General features: G+C 39.7%; 1 protein-coding gene across 5 annotated transcripts in view; it reads right to left on the reverse strand.

Annotated features, from left to right (window-relative positions):
• Positions 1 to 677: 677 nt before the first annotated feature.
• Positions 678 to 24474, reverse strand: part of SIAH1 (siah E3 ubiquitin protein ligase 1) — a 27321-nt gene continuing 3524 nt past the window's right edge. Inside the window, exons 1-2 of one of the 5 annotated variants that reach the window (XM_034638964.1) lie at positions 22192 to 23927; positions 678 to 1750 (exon numbers count right to left, since the gene is read on the reverse strand). In XM_034638964.1, coding sequence (XP_034494855.1) covers positions 900 to 1748 — 849 coding nt within the window. In that variant the 5' untranslated portion in view covers positions 1749 to 1750; positions 22192 to 23927 and the 3' untranslated portion in view covers positions 678 to 899. The other 4 variants (XM_002928474.4, XM_019809235.2, XM_019809237.2 and 1 more) reach the window with 4 other exon arrangements.

Here is a 24474-nt window from a genome sequence, read left to right on the forward strand (position 1 = left end):
TCTAGTATAAAAAAAAAAAAAATCAGTATTCCCTAACCTTTCAAAGAATAAGTTCAAAGGTATGACTCAGCTGGAGAAAAAGAGACAGACAGAGACCATCTTACAGCTCCTTTACATAGCTTCTGTTAATTCTGCTGTTACCCTTCCTTTCTGGAACTTGTATCTTCTCAAAAGAGTTGAATGTAAAATACTTCTAATGAACTGATTAATGGGGGAAAAGAAAATACGTACTGAACACATATGTATAAACTTTACCATAAACAATTATGCATATCAAAAAGACACTAACTTTAAAAAGGTACAAAAAAAAGTGAGGAAAAACCTGAATTACAGAAAAGAAAGTCAAATTTATTTAATGAAAAACTAGAATTAATAAAAATTAGCAAATACACACACAAAAAAAGTATACACACACAGCAGCACTATGTATTGACTCACAAAGGGGGAAAGCAGTGGTCCAAGACCACTCAACATGGCTTGTCGGTTAAAGGGAAAAAAAAAAAAAAAAAAAAAAAAACCACGCACACACACACGCGCGCACACACGCACACAACTCGCGGGCACACACACAAAACAAAAACCCAGTATTTTTCAACAGTACAATCTACAACACAAATTCAGAATTATTTTACAATGCTTCCTTTCTTAATACAAAAGATGCCCATCTTGGGTGTATATATATATTTTTTCAGTGGTTTACTGTTGACTTATTTTTAAATATATTAGTGTTACTACATGCAACTGTTTCCTGTATTTAACAGCCTTTCCTTCTATTTACCTTCATGTGTCTAGCTTCCACCTACCAAAAGTTTCAGGTTGACAGGCAGATGGGTGCCTTATTCTCTGTGAAATTGAATGCAATGGTTTTAAACACTGGCCAGAAAATGTTTGATGCCATTTCAACACATGGAAATAGTTACATTGATGCCTAAATTGCCATTTTCTGCAAAAAGCTGTGCAATGCTGGTGTCAAAAACTAGGCAGTCACTATTCATAATGGCTGTGGCGATTCCCTCGTGAATGGAGCGTGGAGTCGCTTCCCAAGTCAATCGCCGCCTATGACCATTTAGCTCAAGTCGATAAGCAAAATTTTCAGCTTGCTTGCGTGTTCCTATCAGCTGGACAATTGCAAAGAACTGCTGGTGACCATCGTACTTTTCCTGTTTCTCCAAGACTAACATGAAGTGAAAGCCAAAACAGGACTGCATCATTACCCAGTCCACGGCACCAGGGAGATTAATGTCGGTAGCCAGGAAAACGATATCCTCCCCCTGGAGGGTCGTAATGGACTTATGCTGATGCATCAGATGGGGCATCACGGCGTCCAGAGAGCCTTGCCATTTACAGGAAGCACCAGGGCACGGGCACGAGTAAGGCCGAAACTCACAGAGCTCTTCGTGGTCTGCTTTCTCGGTGTGTGGCAAAGTTATTTCACATCCAGAAGAGGCATATTTACAAGGGAAAAGTACGGAATTGGCCACTTTCTCCATAGCCAAGTTGCGAATGGATCCCAGAGGGCCCCGGCAGGTCGGACAACATGTGAGCTTCGGGCGACAGTTGCTACAAACAAGATGGCCACTCTGACACTGAAGAATGGGTGGTAACACATAGTCAAAGCAAACCGGACACTCAAAAAGACTCGCCAGGTCATTATTGGACGCAGTAGTGCCGGTCAGGGCAGGCACTCTCTGGGACGGCGTACACTTCGAGGTTCCAGTAGGTAATGCTGTTGCAGTCTGGCGGCTCATTTCTGTAACGAGAACATAAATAAAAATAAAAGGAGGCAGGAGAAAAAGAATTACAACTATCACTTGTTTTATAAATAATGTTTACATGGCAGAAATACTTAAGTTTCACGCAAAATGTACTGTGAGCAAAAGAATAAAGGATTTAAAAAACCATAAATTACACAAATTATGCCTTTTGATTATAAGGAGTTGTATACCAGATAAAATCTCTTTTATCAAAATGTCCCAGAACACATGTAGAATTCCCTTTCTTTTTTTTTTTTTTTTAAAGATTTTATTTATTTATTCGACAGAGACAGAGACAGCCAGCGAGAGAGGGAACACAAGTAGGGGGAGTGGGAGAGGAAGAAGCAGGCTCACAGCAGAGGAGCCTGACGTGGGGCTCGATCCCATAACGCCGGGATCACGCACGCCCTGAGCCGAAGGCAGACGCTTAACCGCTGTGCCACCCAGGCGCCCCAGAATTCCCTTTCTTAAAAAAATGTTAAAAATCCCCTTGGATGAACTAGACGACAAGGAATATATGCTGAAACAGAAACCGGACCATCAACAACGAACGGAAGCCTGTGTTACGTAGCTTAAGTTCAATCAAATCCGTTTTCACTGAACTTCCCCTCCCTCTCTGCGTTCAGTTCCCCTGCTCAGTCTATTTCTCTCCCATTCTAGGTCAGCTCCCAACAGTTACAGGGAGTCACAAGTGATCCACAGGACCACCAGGACATTAGCTTTGATTAACTCCACGTAATGGTAAACAGTGATCTGCTTTAGACGTACATTTAGGGAATGGAGGGGGTCACCAGGGGAAGGGTCTGCTGCCATCCCATCATCCATCTTCATCTAGTAAGCCTTTCCCTAGAATGTTAACATCAGCTATGTATTAATCTTATTTCCTACTAATCAGTACCCCCCACCTCAAAAGTGGAAGGAAGAGAAAAGAAATGGAGGGCCATCTTCAAAAGTTCTTAGTCTGGTACTTAGAGAAAGTACATCTTTCCATTCTACTTCCATTCCACAATACAAATCAGATATAATTTGCAAAGGAAAAGAAGAGCCAGAAAAGAAGGTAAAGAATAAAGATAAAGCACCAGAGATACACACACAACATTGGGCACAGTATAGTGAACAGGTTAAGAATTCCTTATACCCTAGGGTTCACCAGTGCTGCTGAAGCATTCATCAGCACAGTAATAAATGTTATTTAAGAGAGAAATGTCACCTGGAAGAAATGACAACAATGTAACTAACTGGTCAGGCTAAATGAAAGATAAAGCAAACACCTTTCGCAGGGAACTACCTTTGCTAGGATATGACAGGCCATATTTGTCTCGGGGGTAACAAAAGATCATCAGTCTACTAATGTCCTAAGACTGTATTCTCCATAACTATATAAGCCACATTTCTAACGAAATTAAAATTTAATGCCTCAAATTTAATGCTTTCTCAATTATAATCGTTATTCTGTTGCAAAGAATGTGACTTTGAAACTGGCTACCAACGTGACCATATAAATGCTATCTGCGTTCTAGATTACTCAAGTAATCAAGTTCTAGATAACTCGACACCTCAAGTGAGGAATGAAGGCACCAAAAAAAAAAAAATCAATTTCACTGTCAACTAAGGTTAATATTCTACAATTCAAGAGTTTACAAAAGTACAGAATTCCACCATAATGTGGCTTATCACATGGACTTAGGGACAACAGGAACCGATTCTCATCATCTGAAATACTGTATTAACCCAGGTGTTAGATTCCTTGTACATATGATGATCCACTCATTTTCCATCACTTGGAAACAATGGGCTTACTAGCATTATTACCAAAATGCCCCATATATACGCTGTATACCTGTTTCATGTTCCATTTTATACTGTTCACTTATGTGAGCAATATTAGAATTGGAAAGTGGTTTCCTGAGCACAAAACAGTCTAAACCACCAATGCCTTTTCAAATCACTAAACCAAAAGAAGCTAATCACATCAAAGGGCAGTAAACTCAGTTTGTATTCAACATAATAGAACTAGGAAAATACAAGCAAGAAAAACACTATCATTTCATTTCCTAACCTAGCAAAGGGCTGTACATTGATCATCAATCATTCAGGCATATGTTATAATATATCTTTTTATTATTTTTCCAAACACTGTAGAAATGCACAATTTAAATCCCTATCTAAAGACTGAAAACAAGTGAAATGAGGCCGGTATTTCTTGTGAACCGAGGTATTACAGGACAGCAGCCGCTAAAACCTCCCAAAGCTCCGAAAGTGGAACCCATCTCCGTCTTCAAACAAAAAGAACCCCAACCGCACAGCAGCCCTGCAGTAGGAACCAAGGACTCACGTGTCTTTAGACAACCCTGCGGGAGTGATGACGTAACCTGAAGCTTGATTTAAACAGAAAAGTACAGCAGATCAAAAGAAAACAGCACTGCAAATTCCGGCTCAATTACATTGCAGCCACTCCCTGATCCAGATTCCGCCGGCTTACAACTTTCCCGTTCCACAGTTTAAGCAACCCAGTCTCTTAATGTCTATACCTTTTCTCTTCCTTGTCCCAGCAGCTGGTAAACATGTGACCAAGACGCCCCTCCAGGAGTAGAGAAAAGGTAAGGGAGACTTCCCGGTCATGAGAAGTCAGGTAGCTCATAGCCTTTCCCCCAGAAGCAAATACGATTTTTAACAGAGGCCCCTCCTGGACACCTTCTGTTCCTAAGCATGTCAGAGTTCAAGTTTTCAAGAGGCGAAGGTAAGTGCCCCGCTCTATAACATTCCATTCACTCCTCCGAAGCACCAGCTACCGCAGCAGCAGAGAGATGAAGCCTCTCCCGTCCCAAAAGGACTCGACCACTCCTCCCTGCGAGCTCCAATTCGCCTGCGTTTCCAAAAATGGGCGCCATCACCGAGCTGTCCTCCGCTGGGCCCTAAACCGTCTGTCTTGGAAGTTTGTCTTTCCCACATTCGTTAGCTAACCAGCTTGGGTGAAGGACGGGGCTGTAGCGTGCGAAGAGGCTGGAGGAAGCGCGCCCTCGGAGCCAGCTCTGGAGCTACTACAGGGTCCGGCCAGCCGGGAGAGCCACGCGGAGCCCAGGGCTGGGGCCTGGCCGCTGCTGGGAAAGCCTGCTCCAGCCCGCAGTGCCAGCCGGCCCCAGGCTCGCGGCGCCCAGCCGCAGCTAGCGTGGGGCGGGGCTGGCTGGGCGGGGCCCGCAGGGGAGCGGCTCACGCTGTGGGCACGCCCGCAAGCTCCGCCCTCCCAGCCCAGGACGGCTCCAAGGCAGCGCGCGCGGAGCAACTCCAACCCTACCCTCGATCCCCAGGGACACTGTGACCTCAGCATTTCCACAAGCTTAATTTAGGTCGAAACATGCCTTCCTAGAGAACAAAACAGATACTGGCAATTCTGTATGATTTCAACCTAAGGCCTACACAGAGCATATGGGACATATATAGTGCTCTTCTCCTGGTTAACCGTTCGAACATAGAGTAAATGCACTCTCTACTTCACCCACTATTTACCGGGCGTCAACTACCATATTTCCTCTATTCTAACTCACTCTCCTCTTCTACCCCTGCTGGCACCATACTTGAAACTCCTCTTCCTTCGAAAAGACTGCAGTGAGAGTAGTAAACACACATGACCATATTAAACTCCTTCAAACCTTCAAACAGATTATATTCTCTACCCACTCTGGGAAAACCATCTTAAATGGCCTCATTAAACAGAGAAGCTTGTTTTGTTTTTAAAGAAGCATTACCCGTGCCCCAATAAAGTGCTGGGCCTCAGATTCGCACTGCGTCAGTAGTACACTCGGCGGTTTAACCTGTCATTACATCACGCTTATAGGGCAGCCTTTAAACGCAGCAGGAGCTGGTAGTGGGAGTGAACCCAGGGCAGTAAGTTGTAGATTACCCACTTTCCACATCAAATTTTAATTCTAATCACTTCCCAACCCTATTAATAGTGTGTTCAAACACTTCAACCTCATGTTAATATTAGGCTACACAAAACATCATTAGGGATATAAATACTGACATTAGATAAAGTCTGTTCACTGACAAATATAAATTATTATTACCTACATTTTTATTTTCTTTTTTTTTTTATTTATTTATTTGATAGAGACAGAGACAGCCAGCGAGAGAGGGAACACAAGCGGGGGGAGTGGGAGAGGAAGAAGCAGGCTCCTAGCAGAGGAGCCTGATGCGGGGCTCGATCCCAGAACGCCGGGATCACGCCCTGAGCCGAAGGCAGACGCTTAACCGCTGTGCCACCCATTCTAGAGAGGTCTCAAGTTTCTAGTTTCTAAGTTTCAAATGTTTTAGGCAGGGAAACTCTTTCCAAACAGTTAAAACTGAACCCAAATGTATAAAACAAGTCAAAGGGAAGGAATGATTCTGAGAAAAAACAAAAATCATTTTTCCCAAACTTCCAAAGGATCTGTGAGAGAGCCTTATAGCACCATCTGAAAACCATTAACCTACAGACAAACCTCTCAGCAAGTGAGTCAGGACAATAAAAGTGGAGGCATTCCGGAGTCACCTACCCAAAGCTGGATTCAAACCCTGTCTTCACCACCTGTTCAGTCATAAAACTGGGACATTATTTCCAGCCTCACATAGCTTTTGTCTGGATTAAGGGAGATGGGTAATTTATTTATACCACAGATGGTACATACTCCAAAATATGTATTTGCCTGACGCCTCCAGAACTTTCTTGTCTTGCTTGAGGTCATCTACTAGTGAAAGACCTAGAATGTGTGGGTTCCAAAAGATACTTTGAGTTTGTAAAGGTGATCAAACATGTCTGCCAAAGATCAACTGCCATTTAACTAATTTTTAGCACAATAAACCTTAATAAATTTCTTAGCTAGGTAGAATATTTACACTGGTTTTACAAGAGCTTAAAATTTCACAAAAATTACATTACACTAAGACAAGCCCATAGAATAGAAAGTTAACAAAAATCCAAAATTTAGGGAGAATGACCTATTACCTATACTTTCTAAAACCTACATCTCAAGCCCAGTTTGGTATTAAGTTTAAACAGACTTTAATCTACATCAAAACATTTTCTAATCAGGCTTTAATGCTCCCAGTAATTTCAGAGCATTTAATCATTGCTTTGTCATAGCGACATACAGTAAAAGTGGATGGACTTAAATTTTATTCTTGATTTCATGTGGGAACCTTAGTTTCTTTTTATAAAGGACTGATGAACAATTTATCTGATTAATCATACCTCATGCCTAGTAATATACAACAACTATTTTTTGAACTTTACAAAATGTTACTATGGCAGGCAAATAATGCACCCCTCAAAGATGTCTGCACCCTTAATGCTTGCCACTGAGCCTGTGAAAGGGTTATGTTACAGCAGCAACAGGAAGCTAATACTTACAAAATAAAGGTTTAAAATGGAGAAATGTAGTCACATGCAAAAAGGATCACAGTGTACTGAAAAGCAAGTTACGAACAACATACACAGGAGGTACAGGCTCGGGAATGATACAGAGTGTAATTTTTAGCAATTTTTTTCTTCAAAGGGGACAATAAACTGCTTTATCAGGATTAGTCTGATTGAGAGTTGTGAAAACAACTGTCAAAATAAGAAGTGAAATTTGCATTTTTAATTTAGTAAAAAAGACAGGATGCAAACATCACCAGTGCTCTTTTACTTCTCCAAAAATCATTCCTAGAAATGATATAATATTCACTGTAAAATAAAGTACAGGTTCAGATTATGAATTTGTTCTATTAGGAATCAATGGGTTAAATAAAACTCCTTCATTCAAAACATTTAAGGGCCTTCATCCTTTAACTCTTTTGCAAAAGAGGAACTTTCTACATTTGACACTGTGAAGGGTATTATGCAGAAAATGTTTGTTACGTTAAAAATCATTTCTATTTTAAGATTTACTTCTCACACACTGACAAAATGAAATTTAATGCAAGTCTCCTTAAAAATTTAACAGCTTAAAATACCAAAAGTTAAAAAAAAAAATCAAACTTCATTATAAAATAATGCTAAGAAAAAAAATTGAACAACCATTTTTAGTTTCCAAAACCATAGCAAAGTAATATGAGGAATTTAAATTGTACGTGTTTTCCTAAAAGCTCTATTTTCCTGAAGATAATTTTGAACTCCGCTGCTATAGAAGAGTTACTTATGCATCTAGTAAGACTGGTGATCTGAAATGGGGAAAGCCCAAGACAATAATCTGGTAAAATGATCTGCTGTAAAAACAGAAGTCTGAACAAAGGTGATAGCCCAGTAAATGAAGAGGAAAGTGCAAACCCCAATTCAAATGTGTAAAGAAATGTACACCCGCATTTTTAATGCAGAAATCACTCTATTTTGAGACTTCCACCCCAGGAAAAAAACAGCATTTACTGAATCAGAACCCACTAGGCACTATGCTAGATACTGAAGTATAGTAGCAGATGAAATGCAAAGTGGGAATGAGATGCCTGTGAGAGGTCTACGCAGAAAAGCAGCTGATGTACCAGAGTTCAGAGTACAGATGAGGAGGCGTTACACATGCTATCTGGAGTCACAGGGAAGAAGAGCGTGCCTTAAAAAGCAGAAATCCCGACATTTAAAAATTGAAGAGTTCACTGATGAGAGGCGGTGGCCCTAGACTGCAACAGTTCTCAAACTTTATGGTGCCTACTAATCATTGAGGGATCTTATTAAAATGCAGGTTCTGTTTGAGAATCAGAGTTATTCTGAAGCTGGGCCTGAGATTCTGCATTTTTAACCCCAGATGTGGCCAACTGCTGGTTGAGACTCACAAGAGTAGCAAAAACGTGAACAACCGAGAAGGAAAGCAAAAGTGAGAGAACAGCTGGAGGGCGGTATCTCAGGATTCAAGGGAAGGTACAGACTTAAGAAGATCTATAAACACTCACAGAATTATGCTTTATTATATACTTACAGGGAACTTGTACTCTTTCTGTAATCAGAAAAAAATTAAAAGGCAACAAGCAGACATGCTTGAACATGCAAGAATTCATGGAATATGTAGCACCCATGAACCCTTCTTACTTGATTAAAAAGCAATGGATCAAAATAAGTAATTTAGAAATGGTGATCTTGTAAAAGGTGCAAATAATTACATAAATAACAAAAAAATCTATGGTAAGTAGTAGGAAAAATAATGGCACAGTCAACCATGTGGAATCTGCTGATAGGTCAAGTATGATCATGCCTGGGGCTCCCAGGTGGCTCAGTTGGTTAAGCAGCTGCCTTCGACTCAGGTCATGATCCTGGGCTCCTGGGACTGAGCCCTGATCGGGCTCCCTGCTCAGCAGAGAGCCTACTTCTCTCTCTCTCCCTCTGCTGCTCCCCCTGCTTGTGTGCTCACTCATGGTAAAATTTAAAAAAAAAAAAGTATGATCATGCCTAACATGATCATGGGTTGGCATTATAGAAGTTACTGGTGATCTCTGCAAAAGCAACCTTGGACATATGGCTGGTGTGTAAATCAGATCAAAGGAGACTGAACAGGATGCTGTGTTAACAAAAAGCATGGCTGTGGAGAGGAGAGGCAAGTTAGTGGCTAAAAGGACCAGAGAAGTTGTCCGCTTGGCTCCTTTTTTTCTTTTTTAAATGGGAGAGACCAGAATATAGTGAATGCTGATAAAGTCCAGAAAAGAGGGTAGTAATCCCAAGAAATGAAGCAATGTGATCAAATAAAATTTTTGGTGATGGGGGATTCAAAATTGAAGACAGAGTGACTAGACGTTTTTAGAAGAGATACTTTCTCCATGGTAAGAACAGAGAAGACAGAAGATACCTAGCTCAGGAAGTTGGAGGTTAAGAAAGTTTCAGTCCGAGAGTTTCCATTTTCTCAGCAAAGTCTCTGCATAGTCATCCTCTTTTGGTGGGGGTGGGTGGGGGGGGGATAAAAAGAAGATGGTATCAGCACCAAGCCACAGCAGAGTGTTTTTTATGAATTAGTTGGGTCTTATTGGTAGGATATTGAGGATACAGTCAAATATGTATGTGTAAGTCATTACCTTAAGTCCCAAAAAGTCTCAACTGCCTTTCTTGAACCAAAGAAGAAATAATTTGCCATTAACATTAATATGTTCTCCGAACTTCTGGATGAGAACTCTAAAACTGGCTAGAATGGCTAAACGTAACAGGCAATACCAAGTACTGATAAGCACACAGAGCACTGGAACTCTCATACTTTGCTGGTGGGAATGCAAAACAGCACAACCATGTCTTCATCACTGCATAAAGTTTTGTTGGACAGCATGGTTCTAAATCCCAATTCTATTTTACTAGCTATTACATGATATTTTTATTTCACATCAAATCTACAATTTATTAACATCAAGAAAAAACGTACTAACATCTCCCAAAACAAGGCAAGCCCATTTTTAACACGCTAACAGTAAAACTTCCCCTTTCTCGCCTGCCAAGATAAAGATTATATGAAACTTCAAAACTCTGTCAAAACAATCATTTAAACCTAACTGCAACCATTCTGGTTTCATTTCTCACAATCATAGCACAAAACAAACACCCTTCCTTGGGGTTAGGGGGGCACGTGTCGTGACGAGCACCGGGTGGCGTACGGAACTGCTGGATCACCGTATTGTACACCTGCAACTAATATCACACTGTATGCTAACTAGGCTGCAATTACAATAAAAACTTTTTTAAAAAATAAGACAAATACCCATTTTCTCTCCTTGAATCCTTAATTATGATTCATCTTTTGGCACAGCCACCATACCTCAAGAAAGTTTTCAGAAAGGACATGTAAGAGTCTCAATCTTGGCAGTCTGAAGCTCTCACAGAAACTGCACAAGTTTACAATTCTGGTCACACCCCTTTCCCTGAGAACTATATAAATTCTGCTCATGATCTTTTGACATGTAATGATGGAGATGAAAAATCTAATGCCATTTTTATTCTTATTCCTTTGCAGGTAACATTTTCCCCCTGCCTTGTCGGACTCTTTGTCTCTAAAAGAAATTTTCACCAGGGCATCTGGCTGGCAATTCGTGGAACATGCAACTCTTGATCTCGGGGTTGTGAGTTCAGGCCCTGCCTTGGGTGTAAAGATTACTTAAAAATAAAATCTTAAAAAAAAAAAAAACCTTTTTTTCCCACCAAAACATCTAAGTATATACCATCAGCACTTACTGAACAAAATAGTAGGCGAGTCTTTTCAATCCAAAGATTCGTCTTTCACCTTTGTGGACTTCTCTTCTAATTATTCTTTGATCTTTCCCATCTACTGTTTCTTTTCTGCGCATAATTCTGATACTGACCCTGCTGGATCTATCTTCCAGTCACACATTTTTTTCTCTTAATTCAATCTTTGTTTTGCATTGCATTCCAAAAGAAATCAAGTTCTAATTCATGAATTTGGTTTTGCTAAAACTACCTTATGTCTTGATATATTAAAGCGTTTTTTAATTATGTAAATACCCTCAATCTCCAACAAGGGAATCGAGATTTTGGCGGCAGGAATGGCTGTTTCCCGGAAGTTGGAATGGCTACATAAATTTGGATGACACTGCTCTTGTATTTCCTTAACCCCTCTACATGAGTTTTCATATTTAATTGTCATGCCTCTCACTGAACCTTGCCTGTTTGTTTTTGCTTTTGTTCTTGCTGCTACAGTCTCAAAGGGTCGCAGGGTCAGCAAGCTAAATAGTAACTCAAAAAAGAGACCTTCCTCCATTATCATTAAAACAGCTGCCCCAAACATTCATTAAACACCTAGTATGTACCAGGTATTGTCCTCAAAGGTTTACATACGCTGTAATTTCATTTCACCATTTCAGTGAGCTTCCAGGTTAGGCATCTATCCCCTACCTCACGGGTAAGAAAATAAATTTACAAAATAAATGTTTCAGATCATAGAACTAGTAAATAATGGAAGTTGGAGCTTATCTGATCAGGGCAGACTTAGAAGGGATGGGGGGTGGCAAATGGCAACCTAGGCAAAGCAAACATACCAGATATTTTAAACTTGGATGAAAATCTTAACCAACTCTCATTTTCCTCTATCTATCTATCTATCTATCTATCTATCTATCTATCTATCTGTCTGTCTGTCTCTCTCCCCCAACACAGGGCTTGACCTTAAAACCCTGAGAACAAGACCTGAGCTGAGATCAACAGTCAGACACTTAACCAACTGAGCCACCCAGGGGCCCCTTCCTCAATACTTTTAAGCAAATATGCTTTGGATATTTTATAATTCAACTTGAAAAATTAATCTTTTCTGAATTTAAGTTTAATGACCTTCAAAATAAAAATAAAAATTTAATTAAACTATCTTTTGCTTTCCCTCCCAATGCAAGAGGGATCTCTACTGTAGGCAGGGAAGATCAAAAAGAAGAGAGATGATACCTGGTTAAATCCTGAACAAGAAAGCAGTTAATTAAAGTCAGCTCCTTAAGGTACCTTTCCTGATCACTTTATCTAAAGGCCAATGACCTTTCTAATTATCTTCACAATATCTGCCACCATTTGAAATTCTGACTATGAATTGTCTATTTTCTCCCCTATTCCCTCCCAACTACAACACCAACTTTTTACTCATAACTCAAGTTCTCAAACTCTTTTGGTATCAGGAACACTTTATACCAGCAGCTAGCAAACTACAACTGCAGGCCAGCTGCCAGTTTCTGGAAGTAGTTTTACTGGAACATAGTTATGCCCTTTCATTTACAAATTGCCTACTGACTGCCTTGGAACTGAATAGTTAGCTGATCCTATGACTTCTAAACCCTTTAAACTTATGTGGCCATAGGGAGAAAAAAAATTCTTTACTGCTTGTACTTTTAAAAAATTATTGAGGACTCCAAAAGAGCTTTTTGTCTATGTGGGTTATATGTACTGATATTTACTCTCTTAGAAATTCAATCTAATAAATTTTTTAAGTATTTATTTTAAAATTACCATTACATTTACATTACATGTAAAAAATCCATGACATGTTAAATGTTTATGAAAAATATTTTCCATAATAGGGAGAAAAATGTCCGTGTTTCACATTTTTGCACATTTTTTTAATGTCTGATGCAATAAAATGCAATTGGACATTCATTACCTGCTTTTGCATTTAATTTGTTAAGACAGCACATGCCTCTGGAAAACTCCACTGTACTCTCATTATTGTGAAAAACATTTCTGACCCTCAAAGGGTCTTGAGAACTCCCAGGATCCCTGAACCATTAACTTTTGATTCAGAACTTCTGCACTGAGAAACTCTGTAAGAATAGACCTTGTTTGTTTTGCTCACTCCTGTGTCTCCAGCACCTAGGACAGTACCCAGCCCAGACCAGGTACTCAAGTATTTCTGAAAGGAATGACTAAATCAAGTAAAACAGCATGAAGGATTCCAAGGAGAAGGAACAGCATATGTATACAAGCAGAACTCACTTATCCCTGATGCCCCTTCAAGTAGAATGTATTTATTGTTGATATACACCTTAAAGGAGAATTCACAGCTGAGATCTAGAATTCACTTTAAAATAACTGTGATCGGTGCTGATCTTTGACGAAGGAACAAAGGCAATGGAGAAAAGATAGCCTTTTCAACAAATGATGCTGAAACAACTCGATATCCACATACCAAAAAAAAAAAAGAATTGAGACACAGATCTCATACCCTTCGCAAGAAATGAGCTCAAAATGGATCACTGACCTAAATGTAAACTCCTAGAAGATAATGGGAGAAAATCTAGATGGCCTTGTGTTCAGCGAGGACTTTTCAAAAATACCATCAAACACATGAACCAGGAAAGAAACAACCGATAAGTTGCACTTGATTAAAATTAAAAACGTCTGCTCTGCAAAAGACACTGTCATGAGAATGAGAAGACAAACCAGAGATTGGGAGAAAATATTTGCAAAAGATTTCTCTGATAAAGGACTATTATCCAAAATACACAAAGAGCTCTTGAAACTCAACAATAAAACTAACGACCCAACTTGAACCTTAACAGACACCTAGCCAAAGATATACAGATGGCAAATGAGCATATGAAAAGGTGCTTCACATCATCTGTCATCAGGGAAATGCAAATTAAAACAAGAAGACACCACTACACATTTATTAGAACGGCCAAAATCCAGAACACGGACACCACCAAATGCTGGTGGGCACGTGGAGCAACGGGACCGCTCATTCATTGCTGGTGGAAATGCAAAACGGTACAGCCACCATAAAAGGCAGTTTGGCAGTTTCTTACAAAACCAAACATACTGTAAGATCTAGCAATCATGCTGTTCAGTATTTACCCAAAGGAGCTGAAAACATGTCCACACGAAAACCTACACAGAGGTTATAAGTTTACAGCAGCTTCATTCATAATTGCCAAAATTTGGAAGCAACCAAGACGCTGTCCGCTGGTAGGTGAGTGGATAAATAAACTGGTACGACCAGACAGTGAATATTATTCAGCGCTAAAAAGAACTGAGCTAGTAAGGTAAGAGCAGAAAAATATGAGTAAAAGAAGCAGGAAGAGGATCAAACAGGCTTTCTCAACCTTTTTATTTCACACCACACATTACTAAATAATGGAATTTTTGGTAACATACTTGAACTTAACAAAACTTTATCAGTCATGATTATAACACTATCACTACTGCAATGTAACCAAATCTCACAGTGTCTAGATAAAAGTGTCCAGTATTCACTTAGTTATTTGTGTCCAAGTTCAAATAAAACTGTTTATTACCATGATTATGTTTTGTATTCTCTCAAGATATAAAACTGTCACACAGTCCAGTAGACGTTTCCTCTTTTGCTCGGTCTCGGCATTAAGCTATGCTACCCAGTACACTGAACATACAGCCCATTCAACTCCATATTCCACCTGACAAATATGGTAGGTACACACACACACACACAGAGGCTAAAAATTTTAAGGCAGATCAAAACTGGTAGTAATCCATGAAGAGTTGGTGATACTAAGTAAACAGAAAAGAGTACATTGCTTGGGAGACAGAAGAAATTAAAGAAATGAGGTAAAAAGTCATGTTATAGTCTTAATACATTATATGATAGGTAGCTCTTTACTAGTAAAAGAGTAGAAAAACAATGGAATTTATGGGAAGGAAATGCCACATAAAAAACTCATGGAGCCTTTTCAAATTAAATATTTCATTGAAAATTATAATTTGTGTCTTCATAAGCATTTTATTTGAAACTCCAAATCAGTTCAGTTATTTCAAATATGGATATAGGATAAGAATTAACTTATACTCAAATTTTCCTCAAACTTAAAACAAAAAATAAAATAAAATAAAATAAAATAAAATAATTTTTCTCAAACTAAAATTCTACTCTTCAGTGGGGGGGGGATCCACATTTTTCTACAAAAACTGAATGTTTTATTTTCCTGCGTTTAATAATCTAAAAACCACACTCTGAATCATCTGACTCCATCTGGTAGCCAAACAACTGAATGCTCCTGTTCGCATTTATGGTCACGCTGGCTCCAAGTCAGTACTACAGTATTCTAATTGCGAAGGACTAAAGACAAAAGCAGAAGGCCACCTGAAATGCAAATGACGCACTGGTGTAAAGAGAAGCCCAAATGGCATCATGGTTCTCACCGAAGCACGTATACGCTGGTAAGAAAAAGCAACACGGGTGGTGACCATACCATACAGGGCAATTCCAGTATGTTTAACTGAAAAAGAAGAGCATGACAACAGTCCACCGCACAGCCCATGTTGTTTCAAGGCTTCGCAGACAGTATCCAATCCTTTAGTAAATTAGTATAATTCGAATTTCACACTGATTTTGCAGTTTTGTTTGTATTTAATGTGCAAGTTTTGAACTGTCACCAACATCTAACAGAACTGACCGATCACTGGCTCCTGTCTAATAAACTCTGTTCGCTGTCCCCGCATGGCTTCCTAGCTCACCAGCTAGCTACTCCTCAGCTGCCTTTATTGATTCCTGCTCTTTGCCCCAAACTCATGACATTGGGAGTTGTCCACCGTCCGTTTTTCTCACCCTATTGATCTCATTCAGTCTTAGTAGTTTTTAAATTCCACCATCTCCAGCCCATATTAAAAAACAAACAAACAAACAAAAACCCTCCAGATTTCTCTTAAACCCAAGATTTGTACATCCAACTTCCTAGATATCTCTGGGGGCAGGGGTGGGGTGGAGGGGTAAGTGGAGCTGCTGAACAAAGCTGAACTCCTTATCTTCTCCCAGACTACTCTACCCACCACCTCCCCCCCTCTCTTGATGGCCACTCCATCCTTCCAGTTACTCAGTTCAAAAGCCTTAGAAGTCATCCTTGATTCTTTTTTTCACACCACATGTCTAAAACCACCAGGAAAGCTTACTGCATTGCCTTTAAAAATATATCCAGAATCCAGCCACTCCTCACCACCTCTATCACTACCATGTAATATAGTTTAAACCACCATTATCTCTCACCAATATTATTACAACATCCTTCTAAACAGCACCTCCCCCTTCCATCCTTGTCTCCCACCTCCACCCAAGTATGTTCTGAGCACAGCAGTCAGAAAAATCCAGTTCAAACTTGCATCAGGTCATGTCACTCCTCTGCTCAATACCCTCCCCCGGCAACCCACATCCAAGTAATAGATACAACCTTAAACAGCCTTTAAGGCCCTACACAATACGAGGATTACTCTCTGACTTCATCTCCGACTTCCTTCCCTCTCACTCACTGCGCTAGCCTCCTGGTTCTCTAAGACGAAGACGGTCCTTCGGGCCTCTGCTTTAACATACTTTTCTCCTGGATGTACACATTACTGATTCTCTCACCTCACCTCCTTCTGATCTTTGTGTTTATGTTACCTTTGTGTGTATGTTATCTACCCTGTTCCCTTTATTTAAACAATGACCACCGCTTTGCCCACTGACCTCTCCACTACACATTCCTAATCCTTACCCATTCCACTACACTCTCTTTCCTCCCTTTCCCCTCCCCCATTTCTGCTCTATTTTTTTCCACAGAATGTATTACCTTCTATCAGGCTACGCTAGTGAATTATTGTGTTTGTTGTGGCAGCGGTGCTCCTCGTCCTCAACCTGGAAAGCAGGAACTCTTGTCAGGTTCAGGGCTGTATCCCAAGTCCTTAAAAATGCCTCGCACACATACAGGCTCAATAAATTATTTGTTGGGTGAACAAATAAATCAGAAAGCAAAAGAACTTTGGACTTTTGAGCAATAACATCCAAAGCTAGATGCAACAGAGTGATGCTTTTTAAAATCCTCAAAGAGAATGATTACTATTTTAGAATTCTAAGTGCAACGGAAATTACCTAAAAGTGTTGAGGGCAGAATAATGAAGCAAAGTTTCAAAACATTACTTCCCCTGGATATGTTTCAGGAAGCTCCTGAAGGACAAGCCCTTCAAATATAGGGGAAAGAACCAAGAAAAAGGGCAACATGGGCTACAATTAAGACGTAACCCACAAGAAAGGTAAAGGGAACCCTGACAATGACAATTTTACACTAGTGGAAGAAGGCGACGGGAGGCATGACACACCTTGAACGCGGAGAGGAGTGGTAAGGAACGTGGGGTAGCATTAGCAGTGAGCACAGAGAAAACAAAGCAAACAAGAAAAGACAAGCATTAACGACAAGGAAAATTATACAAATTCCAATTAAATAGTACAAGGAAAAAAGTAACAAGAGCTTACTATATGGCTCAAATTGTGAGTAACTTTTATAATCATAATAGTGCAAATACAAAAATCGTGATGTTACTAAATTAAGAGAGTATATAAATGGGAGGGTTTGTACATGTGATGGAGGCAGAAAGACAAATTAAATCCACAAAAGGAATTCAATAGATAAGTCCTAAAACTGAAATCTGGATTTAACAAGAGAAGCATGTTAGAGACAAAGATGGTAATAAATACAAAAAAATTCAGCTCAGTAAAAATAGTTGCCTCCGGCAAAGGACACCTGGAGAGGAGTAGAGGCAAGTTTTCCTTCAAAAAAAAAAAAAAAAAAAAAAACCTATGGAATATTTTATTTTGAATTATATGTGCATGTAAAACTCCAGAAAAAAAGGAAAAAGAAGTTCAAAAACTTGGTATAAGAAACGTCACAAATTGCATGTATTGCTTAAGAAAGGAGAGAAACTTGTTTTCAAAGATTTGATTCCAAGTATTGGCAAAGATGTGGGGAAAGACACTTTCCTACACTGTTGGAAATGTCCACTGTGGAAGCTTCTAATAAGATTTGGCAGCTTGTTTCAAAATTTAAAGTGTATATACTCTATGACCCAGCAATTTCTTCCAAGTCCCTCTTCTAATTTACAGTTGGCAAAGGTGTATGTATCCAGATGCCTACAGCAATCCTGTTTATAAGAGCAAATAAACTGAAAATTCAAGTCCTATCTTAAGAGAGTGACTAAAATATATGGTCCATACAACAGAACACTGTGTTGCCTTTTAAAAAAAAAAATTACATGGACTCATCTCTACTAATACAAGAATCAACCTTTTAAATGAGTGGATTAAAAAAAAGCCACATAATATCATAATCCTATTTACCTATTTATGTTAAAAGAAAAAAATAGTTAAGTAAATATGCACACTGATATGGCTGTTGTATGTTTGTACGTACCATATAATGAGACAGAAAAGAAACTGGAAGGGCATATGAACTGCAAAATGTGGTTTAAAGACTTAAAGTGAGGGATAAGAGAAGAAGAGAGGCCAGTCAAGTTTAGAACCAGAAACCACGAAGATCAGAGATGGGACCACTGAACTGCACGCACACAACATATCAAAAACTGCAGGATACAGACTATCAGCACAAATGTCATCATTTAGAATTACACAGTTCAGGGGCGCCTGGGTGGCTCAGTCAGTTAAGCGTCTGCCTTCGGCTCAGGTCATGATCCCACGGTGCTGGGACTGAGCCCCGCACTGGGGTCCCTGCTCAGCGGGGAGCCTGCTTCTCCCTCTGCCCCCACTGCTCCTGTTCTCTTTCTCACTCTCTCTCTCAAATAAATAAAATCTTTAAAAAAAATTACACAGTCCAAACATGCAGTTACTCACAAGTGGTAATCATTTAACAGGAAAATATCTACAAGGATTTACGTTAAATCAAAGAAATTAAAATATCTATGGCTGACTTTTTATGTAACACACATACGCACAAACTAAAACTACGCCAAAATGTCTACAATGGTTACTTTCCAATTACCAGATTATGAACGATCATGGGGAAGATAAGGGTTGCATTTCTGTATGTATTCTTCAAAAGTTCCATAAAACATATATATTACTTTGGCAATAAAAGGATTAAATTTCAGTGCATATTTTGTGTCTCCACACTTTCCTGCTAATGAATTGCTGATGACTTCATACAAAAATTGAAACACTGAGAAATCAAGAACTGATTTTGTCTGCCTGCCTTGGTGTTTTTTTTCTTAGATTTTTCTTTTAAAATGCCTCAAATATATGGGTGCTAATAGGGGAAAAAAACTGAAACTGCCCATTTACATAAAAAAATCCACACATTTCATATATATATTTCAGTTTATACTTCTAAGAAATCTTAAAATTCAGCGTTTTAAAAGTTAATTATAAGACAAAATAAAATTTGTCAGATCACCTCGCCAAAAAAAATCGAAAGAATACAGTCTGCAGAAGTCACTTCACAACTACCTGTATTAAGACATCTGAAGTTGTCCCAAACAAAGCTAAATCAGGGTCCTTCTCTCTCTCTCTCTCTTTCTCCCTCTCTCTCTCTCTCTCTCTCTCTCTCTCTCTCACACACACACACACACACACACACACACACACACACACACACCTGAATTTTAACTCAAAGGAGCAAAAGGTAAAACAAAGGAGAAAATAAAACAGGAACAGTTTTGAACAGTTAGATTATTCCATTTACTTAAATCAATTATTGAAGTAATCTTTCCAAGGTAAGAGTCTTTCAAAGAAGACTCTAAATATACACTAAATTTCTGTGTTTTTTTTTTAAAGATTTAAAGATTTAGTGCCCCTACACTAAATTTCACTGTATCAACCACCACTAGCTAAGCCTGTCAGAATGATAATAATAAATAACAAGGACAGTATAATACTTTCTATAAAATTCAAGACTGGCATTAAATTCTTCTAACTTTTTAAGAAAATATTTCTCACTGGAAATATCTACTTTAAAAATAGAGATTGGGGCGCCTGGGTGGCTCAGTCATTAAGGGTCTGCCTTCGGCTCATGATGCCGGGGTCCTGGGATCCAGTCCCACATTGGCTCCCTGCTCAGTGGGAAGCCTGCTTCTCCCTCTCCCACTCCCCCTGCTTGTGTTCCCTCTCTCGTTGTCTCTCTCTCTGTCAAATAAATAAATAAAATCTTTAAGAAAAATAAAAAATAAAAATATAGATTAGTTGTCCAAATATAGATTAGTCTCCAACTTTCTCTCTCTCCCCTCGTGTGTTCCCCATATCCCCTGCTATCAAAAACAAACAGGGGTGACTGGGTGGCTCAATCTGTTAAGGGTCTGAGTCTGACCTCAGCTCAGGTCTTGATCTCAAGGTCCTGGGACGGAGCCCTCCCCCTGGGTCTGGCTCCGTGCTCAGCAGGGAGTCTGCCTGTCTCCCTTTCCCTCTTCCTCTGCACCTCTGCCCTGCTCATGCTCTTTCTCCCCCTCTCCCTCAAATAAATACATAAAATCTTAAAAACAAACAAAAACCACAAGTAAGTTCAACACAACTGGGCAATCTCAAACCTAACGAAAGGTCTTTGTCAGTACCATTCTGGTCACTGTGTCTCAAAAGCTTAGAGAATAAATTGAACCAAAACAGACTATTTTATCTGTATTATTCAGCTTAGAGTTCCTGAAGATTTACACACACACACACACACAAAGTAAAAGTAATTGGGACACACAGGAGCCGGTCACAATAGTGTGTTCTCTTTAGTGAAAATTCATCATGCCATACATTTACCTGTAATTTGAGCATTTTTCTCTATTCATGCTATACTTCAACAAAAAAGCTTACATTCAGAAACAAAAATACTATTGCTCTAGATAGTCTCCAAAATCTCCTAGAACAATATCAGGCTTCCTCACTGGCTAATACAGCACAACATCTCTCCTCCCTTCCCCCCTCTGCTCAGTTTCTCAGTGTGTCTATTACATCTTTAACCTACCACAGTCTCGTATTCACCAACCAGAAATACTCTCAACTGGTGGCTTCACCATGTTTCCTTTAGAAAATACCACAGAAGCCATCAAATGCTGATTTACCACCTCCTTCCCTCCCTTCAGAATGAAGGCACTTAGGGCTGTCCTCTCACCTACTCAGACTTCACACTCTTTCTATTACCCCCCCTTTCTTACATCACTCCCTCCCTCTTTCTCTATCAGACCATCCCTCTAACACCCAAACATGCTCTAGTATGTCCCATCTGTCTTCTACGAGACCACATCCGCCTGGTAGTCCCTCTACCCCACTGGCTCATTGTGGACATCTCCTAGATGCCTCAAATCCAACATACCAGAACTCTCAATTTTATTGCTATGCTTCTGTCCCCAGCCCCTCCTTTATTCTTTCCCACCCTGGTAAAGAGCACCATATTCCACACAGCTGCTCAAGCCAGAAACCACCTAATTCCTTCCTTCCCTCACCTCTCACATCTAATCCACCAACAAGTCCCCTTAATTCTGTCTCCAAAATATATCTCAAAATCCATTCACTTTTCTTCATCTTCACTGCCACCATCTTAATCCAGGTCATAATCCACTATTGCCTAATCAAAGAAATGGCCTTCTGACCAATCAATTCTCCAAACAACAGCTAAAGCTATCTTAAAAGTTAAAAGTGAATTATGCCATTCCTTTAATTAAAACCTTCCGATGGCTTCTCAGTACCCTTAAAATTACATTTACATTCCTTACTTTGACTGCAGGATCTGATCCCTGGCTATCTCTCCCCATCATCCATTTGTTCCAAAACAGGCTCTTCCCTCAGCTTCTAGAACAGTAAGTACATGCTCATTCAAGCCTCAGGGCCTTCACCTCTGCTTCTCCTTCACTCTGAAAGGTTCTCCCTTCACTCCCTCAAAGGGAGGGTTCTTTATCCTTTTATCATAGCTTAAAAGTCAGCCCTTCTGGGGCATCTGGGTGGCTCAGTCGTTAAGCGTCTGCCTTCGGCTCAGGGCGTGATCCCAGAGTCCTGGGATCGAGCCCCACATCGGGCCTCCTGCTCCACTGGGAAGCCTGCTTCTTTTCTCCCACTCTCCCTGCTTGTGTTCCCTCTCTCCCTGGCTATCTCTCATTTATTTATTTATTTATTTATTTATTTATTTATTTATTTATTTATTTATTTATTTATTAATAAATAAAAGTCAGCCCTTCTGACAGCAGGTCTCCATCCCATCCCCATTATTCTTTACTTCAGCACCTTTAATTCCTTTATAGTACAGATGGTTCCCAACTTACGATGGTTTCACGTATGATTTTTTCCTTTATGATGGTGCAAAAGCGATATGTTGTACTTTGAATCTTGAATTGTGATCTTTTCCCAGGCCATCAATGTGCAGCACAATACTCTCTCATGATGTTGAGCGGCGGCAGCAAGCCACACTCCCAGTCGGCCAGGCAATTGGGAGGGTAAACAACCAATACACACTGTTTTTCACTTTCAGTACAGTATTCAAGAAATTGCATGAAATATGCAACACCTTATTATAAAAGAGGCTTTGTGTCAGATGATTTTGCCCAACTGTAGGCTAATGTAAGTGTTTTTAGCATGTTTAAGGTAGGGTAGGCTAAACTATGATGTTTAGTAGATTAGCTGTATTAAATGCATTTTCAAATTACGGTACTTTCAATTTACAAAGAGTTTATCAGGACATAACCCCAGGGTAAGTGGAGGAAGATTCATACATACTGCCATTTGTAATTCTGTTTATTTCCCTCACTAGAATGTAAATGGTAATATTTAGAGAAATTAAGTAACTTACTTAACAGCTCTTTTTTAACTATTTAAGCACTTTCTATGGATAGGCAACTGTGCTTTTAAGGTACAAAAGTAGGCAGTGTTCCTGCTCTCCTGTAGCTTAAAGTCACAAACACAATAGTGACAGAGCCAAGAGTCACCTCCAGGTCTGATTCTTCAGGGCCCTGTCCCCTTCACCCCTCAACTATACTGCCATTCTACCATTTGAGTATGGGGATTGGGGCAGGCTGCAGCAAAACACTTAACAGCTCCTCACGTGCTAATGAAAACTAAGGCTTGGAGAGTTTAAATAATCTGCCCAAAGGAGCACAAGTAGATATTTGAGAGATTTAAGTACAATCATGAGCAAAGGCAGGTTTAAAGTACAGACAGTATTCAAAAAACAAAAAATCCAGCTTGACTAGGTAGGGCAAGAGGAAATGCTGGAAGATAAGGCTAGAGAAGCACATCTTAAGGACAGTGTGAGGGTGTTAGTTTGTCAGTCATTCAATAAATATTTACTGAGCACCAACTACATGCCAGAAACAATGCTAAACTCTAGACCAACAAGGGCGATTAAGACGAAGTCATCACAGGGAGGCACAACAGTACAGAAAAATTACAGTTCAGGGGGATACCTGTTAGAGTGGGGTCAAACAAAAAGTGCTATGGTAACACAGAGAGACGAAACCCAATTCAAGATGGGAAGTCCAGGAACAGTGTCTCAGCTGAGATTATAGAGCCTAGCTGGAAGAGAGAAAATATGGGGCATATAGGCACTTGCAAATACATAACTGAAAATGGCTGTGTACTTACTATCCATATCAAGGAACTCTGTACTTAATACTGAAGTTCTTTTAAGTTGCCTACATTAGAAAGCTCCCCTCAACTAACATAGAAAGAACTGAAGGGAGGAGGCAGAGACCAAAAGCAGAGAGACCACTTAGAAGGCAGAAGACTTGAATGTAAATGGGAAAATGAGTGAGAGAAAAGCAATGCAAGATTTGAGACAACCAGATGGCAGCAAAATCAGGACCTGATGACAACTGAAAATAGGGGGTAAGAGCCTTGGACAGTTGGAAATACTAAATGTTTTAGTTTTCAACACCTAAATCTTAAAAATCTTGGTACATAAAAGTGGAAAATGACCTGAAGGGAACGACACTGTCAAGAGAATGAGAAGACAAACCACAGATTGGGAGAAAATATCTGCAAAAGATTTCTCTGATAAAGGACTATTATCCAAAATACACAAAGAACTCTTGAAACTCAACAATAAAACTAACGACCCAACTTGCCTTAACAGACACCTAGCCAAAGATATACAGATGGCAAATGAGCATATGAAAAGGTGCTTCACATCATCTGTCATCAGGGAAATGCAAATTAAAACAAGAAGACACCACTACACATTTATTAGAACGGCCAAAATCCAGAACACGGACACCACCAAATGCTGGTGGGCACGTGGAGCAACGGGACCGCTCATTCATTGCTGGTGGAAATGCAAAACGGTACAGCCACCATAAAAGGCAGTTTGGCAGTTTCTTACAAAACCAAACATACTGTAAGATCTAGCAATCATGCTGTTCAGTATTTACCCAAAGGAGCTGAAAACATGTCCACACGAAAACCTACACAGAGGTTATAAGTTTACAGCAGCTTCATTCATAATTGCCAAAATTTGGAAGCAACCAAGACGCTGTCCGCTGGTAGGTGAGTGGATAAATAAACTGGTACGACCAGACAGTGAATATTATTCAGCGCTAAAAAGAACTGAGCTA

Source organism: Ailuropoda melanoleuca, chromosome 12, assembly GCF_002007445.2.
Source record: "Ailuropoda melanoleuca isolate Jingjing chromosome 12, ASM200744v2, whole genome shotgun sequence".
Lineage (NCBI taxonomy): Eukaryota > Metazoa > Chordata > Mammalia > Carnivora > Ursidae > Ailuropoda > Ailuropoda melanoleuca.